The sequence below is a fragment of the Micromys minutus genome (genome assembly GCF_963924665.1).
Source record: "Micromys minutus genome assembly, chromosome: 3".
Taxonomy (NCBI): Eukaryota; Metazoa; Chordata; class Mammalia; order Rodentia; family Muridae; genus Micromys; species Micromys minutus.
Window position 1 is genome coordinate 40,980,255 of NC_137972.1, and position 20,090 is coordinate 41,000,344.

At 37.2% G+C, this 20,090-nt stretch overlaps 1 protein-coding gene across 2 annotated transcripts in view; it reads right to left on the minus strand.

The window, feature by feature from the left end:
- Positions 1-20,090, minus strand: part of CNTN6 (contactin 6) — a gene marked incomplete at both ends in the record, with an annotated part of 294,022 nt that overhangs the window by 64,910 nt on the left and 209,022 nt on the right. For both annotated transcript variants that reach the window (XM_080913827.1, XM_080913826.1), the window contains 3 exons: positions 15,045-15,195; positions 17,185-17,314; positions 19,190-19,326. In XM_080913827.1, the coding sequence (XP_080769953.1) occupies positions 15,045-15,195; positions 17,185-17,314; positions 19,190-19,326 (418 nt within the window). The remainder of the gene's footprint in view (positions 1-15,044; positions 15,196-17,184; positions 17,315-19,189; positions 19,327-20,090) is intronic.

Consider the following 20,090-nt stretch of genomic DNA (forward strand, 5'->3'; position numbering starts at 1 on the left):
GCAGGTTATGATGATTTGTATGTGCTTGGCCCAGGGGGTGGCATTATTATAACGTGTGGCCCTGCTGGAGTAGATGTGGCCCGGTTGGAGTAGGTGTGTCACTGAGGTGTGGGTTTTAAGACCCTCATCCTAGCTGCCTGGAAGTCAATATTCTGTTAGCTGTGTGTGACTGTTCCCTCCTGTGTGTGTGCCTTTGTGTATGTATATGTGTGTGTGTGTGCATGTCCTTGCACTTATGTGTGTGTGTGTGTGTGTGTGTGTGTGTATTTGAGGAAGACAGAGAATACAGAAAGAGAGAGAATGTGCTAAGAGGAGTTTTTAATCTACCACTGAACAACAACAAAACATTGTATATGGTATTGAGGTCACCTTTAGTTCAAGACATAAGTACTATAAGTCATCAGAAATCTAATTAAATTCTATGATTTGGTGTTACAATTATGTTCAGCCTTGAAGTCAAGGCTTCTAGAGCTGAATGCCTTTCCAAGACTTATTGGTTGCCTGACTGACAGTGGGTGTGATATTTAACCTCGCTATAGCTTAATGTTATTTATCCAAAAATAAATACTATAAATAAGTACCTATCATAGATATATTGTGAAAATCACATCAAATGATTCATCTAACACTTTGACACATCATCTTTCCAGGATAGAAATGTTATAAGCAGATGATATTCCCACTATCATCATTCTTGTATGATGAAAGTCAGGGTCAAGTGTGGGAAGGATAGATTTCTGGATGCATTGGTTAATTTAATCAGAGGTAAGCAGAAAATATATGTTATTAAGTTTAACTAAACATCCTTTAAGTCATCAGTCAGCTGTTGGATGACTCATGTAATAATTTTAGTCTTCTTTCTTGTAAATAAAGATCCTTAGGGGAAAGCACCTTATCATAGGGAAGGAAAGTCAATATCCGAACTCTGAGATGCAGTATAACTACTCTAAATGTCAGGCTCACTTTCAAGTTGCAGCTTATGTTGTTCTCATAACAATGACTCCCATCCCAACTTTTCTACATGCTGAAAAATTCTATGCATCCTTCAAGTGACACTTCACTTTCCTTCACCATTTATGGCTTTCTGAACTGCTATGAGACTAAATAACGAGTGGCCTTCTTTGTCTTCCTACTACTTAGTGTATGCGTCCCGTTTGTATAGAAACTGTGTTCCTTTTTACCACAGAACTGGACACCATTCCCAGGATGTTATACAGTGTTGGTCAGATTGATTTGTTACTGTGCTCATAAATAAATGAATAATTTTATACATAAGGATGGACAATAAGTTTATAGATCTATACTGTATGTCAGGAGATGTTAAGTTCTTGTCTTGGGATATTTTGCGGACTCTCACACCTACTGTGGACCACAAATTTGGAAGAAATGGGAACCCAACCCAAAAGCAACACTGATTATCCCTATAGCATATATGGCAGATTGATTTTCAAATGTTTTTTTTTTTAGTTTCAGAAAGTATTATTATAAAACAAACATTGAGAAAACTTAGAGTGACATTGTCAAAACCAAAAGAGTACCTGAAAAATTTAATGAGAGTAGCAAAAGTACATGGCAGCTTCACTTCTCACATTGAGCACCGTAGCCAAGATGAACTTTACAAACGGGTTCTAGTGTTTCTTTCTTCAACTGTACCATAATAGACAGCAATCTTATTTGCACTTATTCTTCCTTGTTTTTAAAATTAATACAAATACATTTTCTGTTGAAGAACTTCATACTTCAACTATTCCCAGTAGTTACTTAAAAAAGAGTTAAGCCAAGGACAAAAGGTCATTTGTATAAATTACACAAATATTTGACCTTTTCTGTCTATAAAATTATGTTTGATAAATATTATATGAATTTTGGAGATATAATGTCACTTAAAATGAACACTATTAGTAATATGAGATCATTCTAAGGCCAAATCAAGTTATATTTTCAAAAAACATGGCAATATAGGACTTCAAAACAGTGAGGGGAAGGCAAGTTGAGTTTTCAATGCATGGGAGAAAGGAGATAACATGAAGGAAGTTTGTCTTTTATTAGAAGATGATAATTTATCAGTCTTGCCTCAGTTTATCCTGACATCTGTTGACTTTAGAATTTATCAAATTGCAGGCTCCTCTATCATCTTTCATAGCTATAAAATCAAAATCTTGGGTGAAAATTCTGGATCTTCATTTTTCTGTAAGGTGTTTAGGATGCATAACCAAATTGAAAACTTTCTGATACAGCCTAAGAGTTCACACAATCTACAGTAAAGCTCACTAATGTGCTTCTGAAAAATTTTGTTCAAGTTTTCAGAAGATGATATATATTTGGTACAATTTCTCCAAATTTTGCCTTAGTTTAAAAGCAAGGAGAAAAACGTTTCAAAATGATATCCAGAATTCCAGAAGAAGTTATTAATATGAAACCATACAATCCCATATATGCAGGATTAGCTTAAATGGTATTCCTCTCCCCTCCCCAAAAACCCTCTTCTCTCTCTCTCTCTCTCTCTCTCTCTCTCTCTCTCTCTCTCTCTCTCTCTCTCTCTCTCTGTGTGTGTGTGTGTGTGTGTGTGTGTGTGAAATCTGTATGTGTAGTGTTATAAGCATATGTGCACATACTTATGTTGGAGCATGCAGGTGTAGAGGTCAGAGATATACTACTTGTATACTTCTCCATTGTTTTCCTCTTTAATTTTTTTCTCTTTTAAAATATGAAGTCTGAACCCGGACCTCTCTGCTTTGGGTAAGTACTGCCTGGATTCACCTGTCTTGACTCACCATGCCCAACATGGTGATAGAGATTTACACCAATATTGTTAGCTTTGTGGGTTTATACTGAGGATGAAAACTGACTCTTAGACTTGAGCAGCAAGGAATTTACTCAAGAAGGCAGCCCTTTAGCCCTGGGCTCTATATCTTTTATGAATGAATGCTACTTTTAGACAGTAACAGGCAGGTATAAAAAGGTGAGAAACCTAGACAGGTAGAGACCAGTAGGAATAAAGGAATGAAGATCAGAAAACAAAAGTGAGGAGGGGGAGCAAGACGGACAGGGATGCACAAAAGATTTTTTTTTTAGCTTATTACATTATTTTGTGACAAAGGCAAGTATATCAGATGGCTCCTGACATATCCGACATGCATTCCCTGGGAAAGGCTCACCTTAACAAGGCTCTCAGGAGCCGAGGATGAACAATTTAAAATTTTATTACAAAGAGGAAGCACAGGAGGGAAGCTGTAATAAGGTTGGCATTATGCAGACTGCCATTCTGCCTTAAACATGGGGACATATGGTTCATTTGCCTACTTGATACTCTTACTAACTGATGGACTTAGCACTATTACATTACTTAGTTGGTGATACAAAATAAAATTAGGTTTATCTGCTTCTATTAGGAGGTTCTGCAAGTATCAAGAAGACGTACAGAAGCCATTTTTATTTTATATTTCTTTGCTCCTGCTGGATGAAGATTTTGTGTGTATGGAAGCATTATTTCGTTATTAAGCTAGCACTTGGGAGACTAGGCAAAAGAGCAACATATATAATCATCATTCACAAGTTACTGTAAAATATAGAGAAGCTTTTAGCAGGGAGATTCAAAAAATTGACTCTCTTACATCTCTGTAGCCAGACTATTGTTGCCTGACTTTGTACAAGGGAAACAGCCACTCAAAGGGTCTAGGGACAGAATTCAATGGTATATGAATGGGACCTTTATTCTAAATAGAAGAACTGCATTTTCCAAGTAATTTACTGAGAAGAATGAATTCAAATTAAGTCTCTCTGTCTCTCTGTTTTACTGTCTCTGTCTCTGTCTCTGTCTCTGTCTCTCTCTCTCTCTCTCTCTCTCTCTCTCTCTCTCTCTCTCTTTCCCTCTCTCTCTCTCTTTCTGTGTGCATGGGGGGGAGTTATGCACCATGCTATAGGTTTTCAGACATATTTTCCATGGTTAAATTTTTCCTTTAACATTTAGAGAAATAATTTCCTCAAAAGCAGAGTGTGGGTGTCACAGAAAATGCTCTCCCATGTCCCCTTTCTCATTTCCTCCTCTTCTGTAACTTCCTTCTTCCTGTTCTCACTGACATCTTCATATTCTCCTTTTAATCCTTTCCCACAATTTAGTCCTTTGTCCAGAACAGAAGTCTTGGTGCTGTTTTAACAAGATGAAGGTAGAGCAGGTCTATTATAAATCTGGTGCTTGAAGGCAAACATACTGAATAACCAGTACTTTCTGTAACTGATTGGTTCCACAACACTTAACAGGCATATGTGTTTCTCCATGACTTCCATTTGTGATGCATAGGAATATATGCAAGGACTAGGAAGATTCAGATTCAACAATACACATAGAATCTATGGGTTATTGAAGGTTGCTCATAAACATAGAGTTTAAAGAACTAGGTTGGAGTGATAGAAACTCTAAAGAAATAGGTGTTCTCTTAGTTCAAGCCTGTGACAAATGACTACATTTTGATACCAACCAACAACCACCATGGGACAGAATTTCTCCATTCTAGGGAACATAACTGGGATTCTGGAATTCCTTTTATAAAATCTCTCAATTACCAGTTGGAAAGATGATAGAAATGTAATGTGTACTCTGTTAGAACAGTGACCCTCAGTCATATATCACAATATGGAAAAATGTGTTTGTTTTGAAACATGTAAAAAGCCAGACACACAGTATAGCTAATAACAGTTACTGTAAATGATTATTTTTACAACCATTGAACATTTCTCTGGCTATAGCTATGTTTTATTTCATTTTTATATATTTGGTAATAAGGAAGAAAATTATTGAATTGCTTGTAGATTCTATCAAGATACTTCCAATAATTGTACAAAATTAATATTCTGTTTCTTTTTGTTTTAATGGTTTGCAGGTCCTATGTCCTCTACCTCTAATGCTTAGATGACCAAGCACAATGTTTAATGTTACCTTTGAGAGCACACTGTGGAGCTGTCTGTTTGGCAGGTTAACATTCCTCATTAAATTCAGGATGTGCTCCTTCAATAGGTAGCCAGAACTTATGAGGCATAGGGGATGCCTTTAGGGCTTTTGATTTCTGTCAGGTCACTGGCTAAGTAGATCTAAGAGGAAAAGAGGTGATTAATCAAACTCAGCAGATGTGGGATTAATTCCCTCAGCATCCTGAGAATGCCTTGTAGACAGGAGCTTCATCAGCTTTCCCCTTGACCTAGCAAGGTGAGGTTTTGGTTTCTCTCTTATCTATAACTGTACACAGGCATAGATGCAACTACACAGAGGGCAAATAGCTGCTATACATGCTTATTGAGGTCTTAGAACACACGGAAACTTCCTGTCCTTCTGCATAGGCTTTGCCATTTGTATCTCAGACACCACTCTGTGAGAGACAAGTGCTGATTTCTCCAAAATGGTTCAACTGAGAACCAGAAAACCTGCAGCTACCATGTTTAACACTTTAGCCCCAGGAAACAGTGTAGTAATTGGAATATAATAGGTGTTCAGTGAATATTTGTAAAATTCATGAAAGGAGTAGGAAATGAGCACATTAGGATTTTATTGATGTTCAAAGTTTCAGTTCAATTGCATTTGTTAGTGTGTGTAAGAAATATATCCTATAGACTCAGTTCCCTAAATACTTTAGATGGTGGTAATGTTTAGGAGTAGGTAATTGAACATTAGGAAGTATAAGCCTACTAGAGAAAGTATGTCATTGTGAGAGACCTTTAAAATTACATAGCCTTGCATGATTTCTCTCTCTCTCTCTCTCTCTCTCTCTCTCTCTCTCTCTCTCTCTCTCTCTCTCTCTCTCTCTCTCTCTCTCTCTCTCTCTCTTTCTCTCTCTCTCTCTCTTTCTCCCTCCCTCACTCCCTCCCTTTTGTAATCCCTTTCCCTTTCCCTCCCTCTCTCCCTCCTCCATCCCCTCCATTTCTCTGCTTCCTGAATATAGCTATAGATATCATCTTTCAGCTTTATGCCCCTGCACCTGGAGACATGCCTTGCCCTTCATTTTGGACTTTCCTTCTGGAACTGTAAGCCCATATACACTATTCATTCAGTTACTTCTAGCTATGGAGTTTTTTTCATTGTAAAAGAAAATTCATCTCTCCCCCAGCAATGGGCAAAGAGATTCCTTGGTAGTGGTGGTGTTTTTATATCAACCAGGGGTAGAACAGATGGCAATCCTTTGTTCTTCTTAACTTTATGCCAGGCATGGTAGCCAAAGCCGTCTTATGCCTGAAAATAATACAAACCAAATCAAATCAAACCTAGACACTGCAGCACAAGAGACAGAAGGCAGACAGAGGCAGACATCCATGCCACCCACAGAACTCCCTTTTAGGACACAGTAGAGGCTGGCCATAGACACCAGCTTGCTGGCACAGCATGTAGCAGCATGGGTGAAAGATGTTACCCAAGGGTCCATCAGCTTACGGTGGGAGCTGTGACACTGCCTGTGTATGTGGTGATCAGATGGGCGAGAGTAGAACAGCTTTAGCATTCTGAAGGGAAATAGAACTGGAGACTCAATATTGGAGAGGAGTGGCTAGACATGTCATCTGGATCTATGGTGAAGTCTCCTCCTAAGCTGCTATTGAGGGCCATGTCTGAGTCCATGGAGGGATGGTGATGATAATGATGTCAGTGGCTCAGAGGACTATTAGAGAATATGGTGATATTCCTGGTCAGGGCAGCCACCAGGGACCACAAGGATTCCTAGGGTCTCTGCATAACTGGCTCTGGATGTGGTACTATGGAGAGTTGGCCCCATATTTCAACACTAGTAGCACTGGAGAGAGCAGGTCCTGCACCTCATCTGAGACAAACAGTGGAGCAGGTCCTCATGGCAGGGGTAGAGCTGATTATCCCACAAGGATGAGAGCACAGCAGATGTGCCCTTACCAGTTTTCAGGCATAAAGTGGTGTGTGTAGTGGGTGGGAGGGCGATGACCTCCCCTACAACCATAAAGCCTTCAGTGACAAGGAGAGCTGACATTGTGTGCATGGAGGTGAGAGAACTAGTCCTGTCCCCTCAATAGCTGTAGCACTGAGAAGGGTGGGCCTTACAAGTCACTTGGTCCACAAGTAGAACACGCATTAATGGCAAGGCCACTGGTGAGCCAGTCCCAAATGTGTGAGAATAAGTGCAGAATAGCTGACCCAGCCCCTCACTAGCTGCTGCACTTGGGGGAGTAGATCCCAAACCTTGACTGGTCAGCACAATGGAGCTGGCTCTGGAGGTGGGTTTGAGAGCAGGGAAGCTGACCCTGAATCCTGCCTATGAGTGGTGGCATTGGGTGGCTTTAGCAGTAGTGGAGACTTCACCCTCATATGGATAATGGGTAGCTGGCTGACTTAGGTACCAACCTGAAACAACCCAGATCCGGGGCTCTGAATCAGCCAACACCAAAATCTATATAATCTGTGAATGATCGGAGAACATAAAAGGGCCTGGCCAGATGTCCCAAAGCTTTAGGGTCTGTGTGATACAGGGCAACAACAGGATAACCAGGGAGAGTCCCAGTGAAGAACCAATATTGATGGTGTTGCAGAATCCAGAGATTTTCGACCACTGTTTCTTGTAAAGAATATTTGCAATGCAAAGAAAATGCATTGACAGAGAGATTGCTGTGGAAAACTGTGGCACACTATAGCTTCCATGATAAGATGTTTTTGATACTTTGTTTTTATTGTTGTTGTTGTTGGTGGTGGTGGTGGTGGTGGTGGTGGTGGTAGTTGTGTGTGTGTATGTGTGTGTGTGTGTGAGAGAGAGAGAGAGAGAGAGAGAGAGAGAGACAGAGACAGAGACAGAGACAGAGAGATACAGAGAGAGACAGAGAGAGACAGAGAGAGATAGATAGAGACAGACAGAGAGAGAAGGAAGGAGGGAAGGAGGAAGGGAAGGAGGGAGTGAGAGAGAGAGAGAGAGAGAGAGAGAGAGAGAGAGAGAGAGAGAGAGAGAGAGAGAGAGAGAGAGAGCTTGTGCTTTATTTTTCAGGAGAAGTTGCAACGGCAAACGGTGCATATGAGGGGATGAGAGATGTTCATGATGTTAAACTCATAAAGAATAAAGGTACTCCCTTCAATAAAAGAAAAGAATCTGGTATAATGTACAACCACTAAATAAAACATAAAAGAAAAAGAAAAGGATCATATTTTACAAGAAATAAAAATATGTATCTGGTATGTCATGTTCTAGCTTGTGTTGAGTGTTCAGACTATCAGGTTGAGGGAATTAATAAGGCTCAAAGTTCTAGCTATTTTGAGACTTTTGTGTCAACATTGACAGTTATGAAGGCAGAAATTTCCCCTTCATGTGATCATGGGTTACACAATGGCACATTAATTTTAGTGATACTAAGGAATTAATAGCAATGAATATATGGGACAGAAGTCAAAGCCTGCATTCTACAAGATCAACACTGAAATTAGACTTTCTGATCACCCTCCTTGAGGAATAGAATGACCCTGAAGGTTACTATTATTTCTTTTAAGTCTCTGTATTAATTAATTACTGATTATTATGTCTAAATAAATACTGCCTGTGTGGTGATTATGTGTTCAATATCAACATAAATGAGTGTTCCACTATTTTAAATAGTAAGTTATTTGTCAACTGCAGATTGATGTGTCTTAAGGAATTATTCAAGTGCAAGTTCCAAAGGTAAACAGGATCATTTCTAAGAATCACCGATTAAGCCACCTGGGAGTCATCAAAGTATAAGGAGAATTCCTTAAACTTTGGTTTAATAGGAGAGCCCTGGAAAACTTTAATTAAAATATTTGCCAACATTACATCTAACAAGAGATGGTTCAGAATCGTCCCTTTTATCGCCACAGTGATGAAACTGCCTGGATGCAGAAGTAGATGTAGTTCCAAGTATAAGCTTCATCACCTGCAGGGTCTGTGATGGAAACTCTTGATTCATGAAAGAGGAAGGAAATTCTCCAAACACACATATTGTCACCACTTTTTGAAAGTAGGTGATACAGTTTTATTACTTTGAATGGGCTTTCTAAAATCTCTTTCAACCACCTTCAGGTAGTTTTACTTTATTGGCAGTAGGACTTAGCAATAATAAAATTTCAAACAAGGCAGTGCCATATCAAAGTTTTATACCAGAACAAAAATAAATAAATAAATTAAACTAAAAATGAAAATTCTATTTTATGTACATGCTCTCAAGATCAAAAACTGAATCACTGGAAAATTCAAAAAGTTTTATTTCTCTTTCATTTTTGTATGAGTGCAAATGAGTCACTTATATTGGATATGTGAGAAAAATTGAATGTTACATATATATTTTTAATATTAAAATGAATTAATCACTTGATGTTCCAATAAGAATGTGCAGAGGATCTGTTACCTATCTACATTTAGGTTGTGGCCTTATCCAAAGTCTAAAATGCTTTAGATAATGTGTCATTCCTCTATAAGGCAGACTATTCAACAGTGTGTCTACTTAGACAATTAAACATGACTTTTAATATCGGATTTAAAAATAATCTTTAAGCATTCAAATACCTAGTATTCTTATGTTGGTTCTTAGAAAATGTCATCAAAGTTTCCTTGAAAGAAAATCCACCCCCCTTTCTGAAAAAGGAAACTGAAGAAGACCTTAGAGATGAAAAGATCTCCCATGTTCATGGATCTGAAGGATCAACATGGTCAAAATGGCCATCTTGCCTAAGGCAATCTACAAATTCAATGCAATCCCATTAAAATTCCAACACAATTCTCCATAGACTTAGAAAGAGCAATTTGCATAGTCATTTGGAATAATAAAAAAGACCCAGGATCACAAAAATAATTCTCAACAATAAAAAAACTTCTGTGGGAATCACCATCTCAGACCTCAAGCTGTATTACAGATTAATTGTGATTAAAAACTACATGGTACTGGAACAGAGACAGGCAGATAGACAAATGGAATAGAATCAATGACCCAGAAATGATCCCACACATCTATGGTCATTTGATCATTGACAAAGAATTTAAAAACATTCAATGGAAAAAGAACAGCCTTTTCAATAAATGGAGCTGGTTCAACTGGCACTTAGTTTCAGAAGAATGCAAATTGATCCTTTCTTATCTCCTTGTACAAAGCTCAAATCCAAGTGGATCAAAGAACTCCACATGAAACCAGGTACACTGAAACTATTAGAACAGAAAGTAGCGAATAGCTTAGAACACATAGGCACAGAGAAAATTTTCCTAAACAGAACACCAATAGCTTATGTTCTAAGATCAAGAATCTACAAGTGGGACCCCATGAAATTGCAAAGCTTCTGTAAGGCCAGGGACACTATTAAAAGGACAAAATGGCAACCAACAGATTGGGAAATTATATTTACCAATTCTACAACTGATAGAGTGCTACTACCCAATATATACAAAGAACTCAAGAAGTTAGACATTAGAGAATCAAATAATCCTATTAAAATGGGGTACAGAGCTGCACAGAGGCTCCTCAACAAAGGAATATTGAATGGCTGAAAAGCACCTAAAGAAATGTTCAACAGCCCTAGTCATCAGGAAAATGCAAATCAAAACCACCCTAAGATTATACCTCACACCAGTCAGAAAGGCTAAGATCAAAAACATATGTTATGTTTTGCTTTACATGCATTTTATGCTTATGATAACTTGTATGATTTCAATGCAAACTATCAAACTTAAGAAAAATCAAGTACTGACAAAAATATGTTCATATAGTTTTATGCCAAAATGCTTTTAAACCTCTGTACATGTATCTCTCTTTTTTAAAAATAAAGTTGTAAGGAAAAAATGAAAAAAAAAATATCAAAAACTCAGATGACAGCAGATGCTGGTGAGGATGTGGAGAAAGAGGAACACTCCTTCACTGTTGGTGGGATTGTAAACTGCTAAAACCATTCTGGAAATCAGTCTTTAGGTTCCTCAGAAAATTGAACACAGTCCTACCTGAGGACCCAGCTGTTCTCTTGGGCATATACCCAAAAGTAGCTCCAACATCTATCAAGAACACATATTCAACAATGTTCATTATTTATAATAGCCTTATTTATAATAGCCCAAAGCTGGAAAGAACTCAAATATTCTTCCTCAGAGGCATGGATACAAAAATTGTGGTACATATTCATAATGGAATACCACTCAGCTTTTAAAAAATTGAGTTCGTGAAATTTCTAGGCAAATGGATGGAACCTGAAGCCATCATCCTGAGTGAGGTAACCACTCACAAAAGAACACTCATGTATGCACTCACTTATAATCAGATACTATACCCCCCTCCAACAAAAGCTTGGATAACCCAAGAAACTATCCACAGAACTTAGGAAGCTTAAAAAGGAGGGAAGATCAGAATGTGGGTGCCTCATTACAGGGAGGAAAACAAGGTCAAATAGAGGAGCAAGGATTGAAGAAAAGATCTACAAAAACTGCGTGGAGGACCATTTCATATACTGCCACCAAACCCACGCATTATTGCTGATGCCAAGAAGTGTTTACTGGCAGGAACCAGACATGGATGTTTCCTCAGAGGCTCTCCCAGTGTCATATATATACAGATGAGGATTCTTAGAGCTAAACATCAGACTGAACACCGGGACCCTACTGAAAGACTAGAGAAAGGACTGAAAGAGCTGATGGGTTTGCACCCTCATGGGAAGAACAACATCATCAACAGCCAAGGCACTGAGGTGGAGAGGGTGATTAGAAGAGAGAGCACATTCATGGAAGCAAGTTGAGGGAGAGAACGGAGGGTAGTAGGGGTGAAGGGTATAACATTTGTAATGCAAATACAGAGAATGTCCAATAAAATTGAATAAAAACAAAAAGATAATTATTGACAATTAATAATCATAAAAATAAAAGGAAATATCTATCTCCCTCTCCATATTCCTCTCCCTCTTCCCCCTTTCCCTTCTCTCTCATGCATAGACAAGATTATATAAATTCAATAATTTTTGTTTATCCTCTAGATTTAATAGTTAATTTGTTATTAATATAATAATTTATATGTCATAATGCTTAGAACTTTCATGTTCTCTGTTCTTGATGTTATCTTCCATTATGGTAGCCATTATCAAGTTAAATACCATGATTTTGCTAGAATTTGTCCTGTATCAAACAACAATCATTCAGTTCCATGCTCATGGTGAGGCTCCTAGTAAAAACGGAAGGATCTACCTTATCCTTCATGGATTAAAGATAGCATCAGGAGAAAAATTTAAATGTTATCTTTTAAAATCATTTTACATAAGGAGGCCTATAGTAGGAAAAAAAATCTCTTAAGTATGCTGATAATAAAACATTGCAGGGTTATAACTCAACTTTTTTGATACACAAGAGTACAGGAAAACCCACACATTCTAATGGTCCCTTCTCTTCCAAATTATTTTCTTTACCTTTTCCTTTATCTTCCCTCTTCTACCCTACCCTTTCTTGTTTCTATAGTACTTTATTAATCTTCACCTTATTTGGATATCTCTATAACAAGACTGCAGGAACACCATTAAGCTAACATAAATGTCAACATGATTCTGTATTTTCCAATACGTAGCATGAAGTCATACTCTTAATCTATCCAGTGAGGTCAGAGGCCCTAGATGGGGACAGGACAGCAAGCCAGCAGTAATATGATGTTGCATGGAGCCAGCTCCATGCCCTCTTCAATTTACTTGAATAGTCCTCCTCCCAGGTAGACACAGATGCCTGTAATTACTACACCCTGCTACGGCTCAATTATTTCTTCATTTTTTTTATAGAATGCACATCAAGAACTTAATTTGTTTGCTTTTTATTGTTAAAATGTGTAATGAAGTCACTGAACTAGCAGAAGATGTTATTAGGAAGGCTCTTTGTAGGTTAAAAGGCCACAGGGCCGTTACTTTCATCACATCAGGAGAGCTTGAGTCAGATATGTTTATTAGTAACTACTACAAGGCTGCGACTGATTTAAATGAAAGATAAGCAAGAAGAACAAAATGGTTGACAATGTAATGTTTCTTATGCTCTTTGTGTTTATTTCTCCACCAGCTCCTACTTTTGCTGTTTCCCTTATTAGCTTCTGTCTCTTCACACAGCTTGGTAATTTAAAATTATGGAAGGTCACTGGCAACTCTTCCTGCCCTACAGGTTCAAACATTAGAAACACTTTATCCATCACAACCAATCTAATCAGTGCATCCAAATCCACACACCTACAATGCTGTGTAAGAGTTGGTGACATGAGGAGTGTCCTTCCACATCAGTGTGTTTAGAGTTTGACTCAATTCTAGGTGTGAACGAAAACATTGGGCAGCAACTGGGCTGTGTTGTGCAAGAAGCAGCCGCAGCCCTCTCTCAGAAGGTGCCCAGAGGGACAGTCTGGGCTCTGATTGCATGCTCCCTCCCCTTTATTTCCCTTCTTTGTCTTGAGCATTTCCCTAAGTAAAGCCTCTCTAAGTCACTAATACCTGACCCTTTCTTCCATTCTGACTCATCCATGCAAAATTAAAGGGAATTTCTATTCTAGAAAGGCTTTAATTCAGAAACAATTTAAAAATTCACAAAGGTAAGACTAAAATATGGAAGAAAGCACTAGGATTTTTTTTTAAATAGCTCATTAGATATTTGGAGATGTCTCTAGACAACGGATGGAACCATGAGAGTTAGACAGACCAAAGCAAGTCTCTGGTATTTGTTATTATTTCTCTTTTATTCTCTTTTCACTGACCAAAAAAGCAGTCTTAGAACTACTCACATCAAGTCTAGGTTCTCAAATCCAGCTTCGAGAATTTTATTTCCCTAGTTTCAGACATTTTTACTAGGATCCATATAAGTGAAATCCACTTGTAACTGCTCATCTATAATGATGGCTCATATACCATTGTTTCTGGTTCTTTTCTATAAAACTGCAAATTGTCTGGTAGTCATAGCCAACCCATTGGGTAAAAGCACCATCATTTTAGTTGAACTGCGACAATTCCCATAACTACACTAATCTACTTTTGAGACATGTGTTCATTCTCTGCCTTTTGCCTTCGCTGCCCTGTGAGGCTCTAAGTAAAGCCCATTCAGCATTGATGCTCACCCAGCATGTGCCATTCCTTAACTTTGTGCTCACTATTAACCCCTAACAGTGGCCAACTGTGGACAGCAATGGGAACTATTTGATTTCACTCACCCTCTCTGCCCTATACATACCTGAATTGATAAGCCAACATCCGTTTCTAATTTTTACAGTGACGTCCTATTTAAACCTTGCCCAAAATAATGCTTGTAGTATTTGTCAACCATACATTCCCTGTCTCTGTATCCGTCATGCACTTTACTTCTTTTTTTATGTGTCCTGTCTTGCCAGATGAGGGTCATTGCTTAATATGGTGTTGAAAAGCTCAATGAACTCATATATGCACAATGGTTCATTCATAAGAACAATACACAGTCATACTTGTGGAACATTGAAACAGAGTTACCAACCGGAGCCAGGCTGTCCTCTCCATACAAAATAATTCACAAGAGAATATAGAATATGCAATGTGTATCATTTGTATTATAATGTATTATATGTAGTCAAAAAATAACTTCTGTTTTGCTGCCATGTCCTATAAAACACTCAAGTGCTGACTTCAGATTTCTCAGCTACATCTATTCTGCAAAGAAACCTCTCTTGCTTCTCTACAGGATCCTCTCCACATTTTTTTTCATGTGGTGAATTCATTTTGTCATGGGGTGAACACCTGTGTGACTATTTAAAAACCACAGTTCCAGGTGTATGCATATGAGTGTCTCCTGCCTTTGTGGAATGTTCTCAGTGGTTTCTCAGCAGGCTGGGTCAGGAAACTGAATTTAGAGAGAGGTTTTTAAGGAGTTTAAAAATATACTTCTATTATCACTGTGTGTAATAAAAATATTGCAGCAGAATTATACAAACAGGCTTTGGCTTTATAGCTATCTATGTATGTATACGATGTGAAAGCTGTTGGTATCTTGGGGTTCCCCACAGGAAGTTTATTATAGAAGAAAGACTCTGGATTTAGGAGATGGCAGATTATAAAATTAAAAAAATACGAATATTTAAATAGGGGATTTTACCTTTTACTTTGCTTTAGGTTCTCTGTTCCTCTTTTCCAAGAAATTGATGCTTTGGGGAATGCATTTGGTTTGCATTCAATAGAAATGTCACCACCAACTTGAACAACTGAAGTTTTTTTAATGGGACTTTTTGAGAAATCTGGAGCTGAAGCTAAAACCAAAATGAAAATTTGAATTGTTAAATCACCCAATTAACATTGAGTAACATAAGTTTAAACCAATATATTGAATGAAACATTGTTCCAGTATGCTCAAGCTATTTTAAGGCCAGTTTTACACATACACACACACACACACACACACACACACACACACACAGACACACAATCTATCGATAGATAGATGATAGAAAGATAAATAGATAGGTAGGTAGATAGATAGATGAGAGATAGATAGATAGATAGATATATAGATGATAGATAGATAGATGATAGATAGATGATAGATGATAGATAGATAGATAGATAGATAGATGATAGATAGATAGATAGATAGATAGATAGATAGATAGATAGATGATAGATAGATAGATAGATAGATAGATGATAGATAGATAGATAGATAGATAGATAGATAGATGATAGATAGATAGATAGATAGATAGATAGATAGATAGATAGATATGTAGGTAGATGATAGATTAAAAACTTGTATATACTTGATTTACATCAGTGAAGCAAATCGGAAGTACTTTGTCACAGTGCACAGTTTCTTCTAGGAAATTTAAGGAAAGAAACTTTATTGTCTTCTACAGAAGTAGATCATGTAAGTAAATTTAAAAACTTTTGATTTGCTGGTTTTGGTTGTGTCCATATCAAGGTGAATACGGTACTAAAACAAGAATAAAAAAGAACCTGGGAAGCACCTAAATGCTTCATGTTCCTGAACGGTGGATATGTGTATCTAATTTCAATTTCTAAAGTTTGAATAAACTTAAGTTTTTGTGTATGTCAGGCTGTCTGGCTTCTTGACTTTTACAGGAATTGCTTCTCTGTCTTCATTTGACCTGTGCAACTGTCTTTTGTGATCCTAAATTAAAAAGAGTATCCTCAATTAAGGTTTTAGTTGGCTTGTATTGTGTTTGTATATCAACTGGTCAGATTTTGACCATAGGAATGGCCATTTTTTTTACACTTAGCTATTATTTTCAGTTAAAGTGTAAGTTCAGAAAAGGTAAGGACCACCCTCATTAGAGTATTTCTAACTTGGAGCCTAGTATATAATAAACGTTCAGTGGGATGGTAGTGCTTAAGCAAATGCTCAACATTAAAAAGCTTATATTTGTTCTCTATCTCCATTTGTCATCATTCCTTCATTCTTACTATCACTAATCAGTACATATATAAAGATGCCTGAAACTCATTTATGGAAAACAGACACCTTTGCTTGAATTTCATGAGATGCCAATTTCTCACTGTTCCAAACTGAGTACTTATTACCATAAGGCAATATTTTCTTGTTCCAAGCTTTTCTTAGAGTTTTCATGGCAATGAGACAAAATTTATAGTAAGTAAATAAAGAGGGTTTATTATGGAAGATTAAGAAGTTATTATTTTTTAATCACAGAAACAGACACGGCAGGATTCCATCACACTTTACTCTTGCCTTGACTATGAACTTGAGACCCACAGCTACAAGAGGCCATATTGAAAACACACATCTACACTTCCTCCAGGAAGGCTTTTCAGGGTAAGTGCCTAGCTACAGTGTCCTACTAGACACCCAGTGCACATCTTAGAGAAGATAAAGTAGGTCTTGGGTCTCTATCAACTGTCATTTGCAGTTTTTAGTCCTGTGAGGTTGAAATTAATTCTCATGCTTATTTGTGTAGACAAAATGACTTTTATTGGATTCTATTGGTTTGTACTCAAAGACCACCCAGTACAATGTAGTAAGCTGGCTATATCCCTTTTGAATTGGAAATATCTAATACATATTAATTCATTGCCAAATTGGAAGAATTAATAAAACATATTATGTCTAAAATATTTTATGTAAAAAGCTAAGTGAAATATTTTTCAGGGTTTTACAGGAAAGTAATTTCTAGTTCACTGAAAAACAACAGGTTCAGAAGATATATAAGTCACATTTTATAAAAATGATATTTTAAAATTTTTTCAGTTATAAATGAATGACTCACCTAAAACTCTCAATTCTGCATTTGCATAAATTGTCTGATATTTGTTTTCTGCAGCACACTGGTAGATTCCAGAGTCAGACACATTCAACATGGTGATGATGAGGGTCCCATTTTCAGTCTGAATTCTCTCCTAATAAAACAATTGCAATGTGACAGGTGCTTTTTTATTAATATAAAAGGTTTTTCATTGTTAATGTAATTCCCTTGCACAAAATATGTTAATAAACAACATTTGTGCTTATAGCCAAGAACTAAAATGTTTTGGCCCTTTAATTCAAGATCCTAAGTCATTTTCCAAAGTATGTATATATATATATATATATATATATACATAGAGAGAGAGAGAGAGAGCGAGAGAGAGAGAGTTTGGCCAGAATTATCTAAGTTAATTTATTTCAGTAGAAACTGGCCTTCTCTTTAAGGAATTTGCAATAGTCTGTTCTATGATATTCAGCCTAATGTAGCATATTCCAACATTTTAGAATGTGACCACCTTGCAATGTGTTACTTGAATTCTAATTAGCAAAGTAGCTAATTACCTTCAGTTAGGTAACCTCTAAGGCAACTTACCTCAGCAGCTAGCATCTGCCTGAAGGACCCATTTATTGTACCAAACCCAATTTTGAGTGTGTGTTGTAAAGTAATTAATATTAGGAACCTATCCTAAAGTAAACATTTCACAGTATGCACTTCCATTCTCCAATGTAAAAGTGGGTTAATGAAAAGAAAAAGAGAACACACTCTAAAGGCATCCTGGAAGAAAGTTCTGCAGTACCAGACACACAAGAATACATTGGTTTAGCTTTCAAATAAAAGCATTTTCTATGACTCTGTCTATGGCTACATCTGAAAAATAAAAGGCAGCATTGTTTCAATTATCTGAAGAATTTGCTAAGGGAAAGTTTTCTCATGAGATAGATATAAAAACCAGCATGTGTGCACTGGAAGGGTGTATAAAGCCTCACATTCATTCTTATGTGTGCACTGGAAGTGTGTATAAAGCCGCAAATCCTTTTCATGGAGCAGGGGCAGTTATTGTATAGCCTAGAAGCAGTAAGAACTCAGATTCTGCATCCTTCTAGTAGACAAGTTAATAGACTACACCCTCTACTCACTGTCCCATAATCTTGGAAAATGTTTTCACCTCATTAAATGGTCCTAGTGTGGTTACTATCCACAGGCACTGTTTTGAAAACTAATTTTACTTTCACTAGGTGCTGCAATCTGTTAGACAAATGTCTCAGCCTCTCTGAAACACATTCATTCATCTATTTGAAGAAATTGTATCTCTCTCATTCTCTCTTTCTCTCTCTTTCTCTCTCCCTTTCATCTACATTGAGGACATAGCAATGTTCAGAAAGAAGGAGAATATGAGACCTGACTCAAAGAACACATCGTTTTAGCTTTGAAAATGAGGCAATTATTTTAATGTTTTCCTGCACAATATTTTATTTGGTTCCTTGAGGACTTTATACATTTTAGAGTGTATCTTGTTTAAACCCACCTCTAGTTCTTCACTTCACCTCCCTCTATATCTATCCCAAACACATCACCTCCCAATTTTACATGCTCCCTCCCCCTCTCCCTACCCCTCCCTCTTCATCTCCCTATTTTCCTCTCTGTCCCTCTCTCCCTCTTGCTCTTCCTCCCCTTCCCCTTCCCTCCCTTCCCCTCCCCTTCTGCTTTCTTCTCTCTATGTATCTTTCTGTCTCTTTTCTTTTTTTTCCTTTTCTTTCCTTCTTATTCCATTCCCCCCCCTTTTCCCCAGTGAATCCAGTTAATGCTGTATGAACGTGTGCCAATGACCACATTTAAATGTGGATGGATTCATCACTGTTAGTGTGACTAAGTCCGAATTTTCTATTCCAACTAAATTTTCTTTCTAGTTTCATTGAGGATTAAAAAAATGAAATTTCCTTTCCTGGAGCACAGTGAACACTCCATAGGCATGAGCTATTACTGAGAATGGCTGTTCTTAAAAAGTTTCTATTATCTAGTTCCTTACTTCCTTGTTGAGATGTTCACCATTCTTTAGCCACGTGTACGAAGGATTTGGATTTCCACTGGCTTTGCATTCCCAAAACAAGCTGTCGTAGATAGAAAGGTATGTATTTTGGATTTTTTGTTCCCATTCTGGAGGAGCTATTTGCAAAAATAAAAAAATTAAAAACTGATCAAGGATATCTTATTGGCAACTCAATCAAGATAATACATGTGTTCCACGTTCTTAGTGATTAGGAGATTAACTGGGCCCAGGTGATATTCTGTTGTACTATTTGAGGTATGAGGGGATAGGAACTACATTAGTCTAGTAGAGGCAACATTCACAATTATCACCCCATATTTGGCTTGAGCTAAAGGTTGCTGTCTGTCATTTAACTGCACCTGTGCAACAACTCGTAAATTCTGAGTAAAGGTCAAAATACAGAAGACAGCTAAAGAATATTTCCATAATAAATAACAGGACATATGTTAACCGAGATGATAAAACTAAATCCAAACCCTTTGAGGGAAAATTTTCTTTAAATATACATGTTTAAAGTTAACAAAAAGTAAGTGTACTTAAATTAGAAACAACTCATACCAATACCTTGACACACATAAATGTGAGCCTCCCCTCCTTATTGGATTGTCTAATATTATGTTGGCTCTTGAGAAGGAATATAGACACAGGGAGTTATGGGAGAATGAAATACTTATCTTTAAACCTAAAATTGGAGGCTTACCAGTTTCATTTTCTCATACAAGAAAGTTTTTCATAGTTGCAAACATACAGCAACTAGTGTAATGGAATTAGCAATAGTCATTCAGAAAAATATTTAAAGAATTACATAAATATCCTTTCCCTTCCAAATACTTGGAACCTGCACACAGTGACTGATCTCATCTCCCCTTTATTTAGTTCT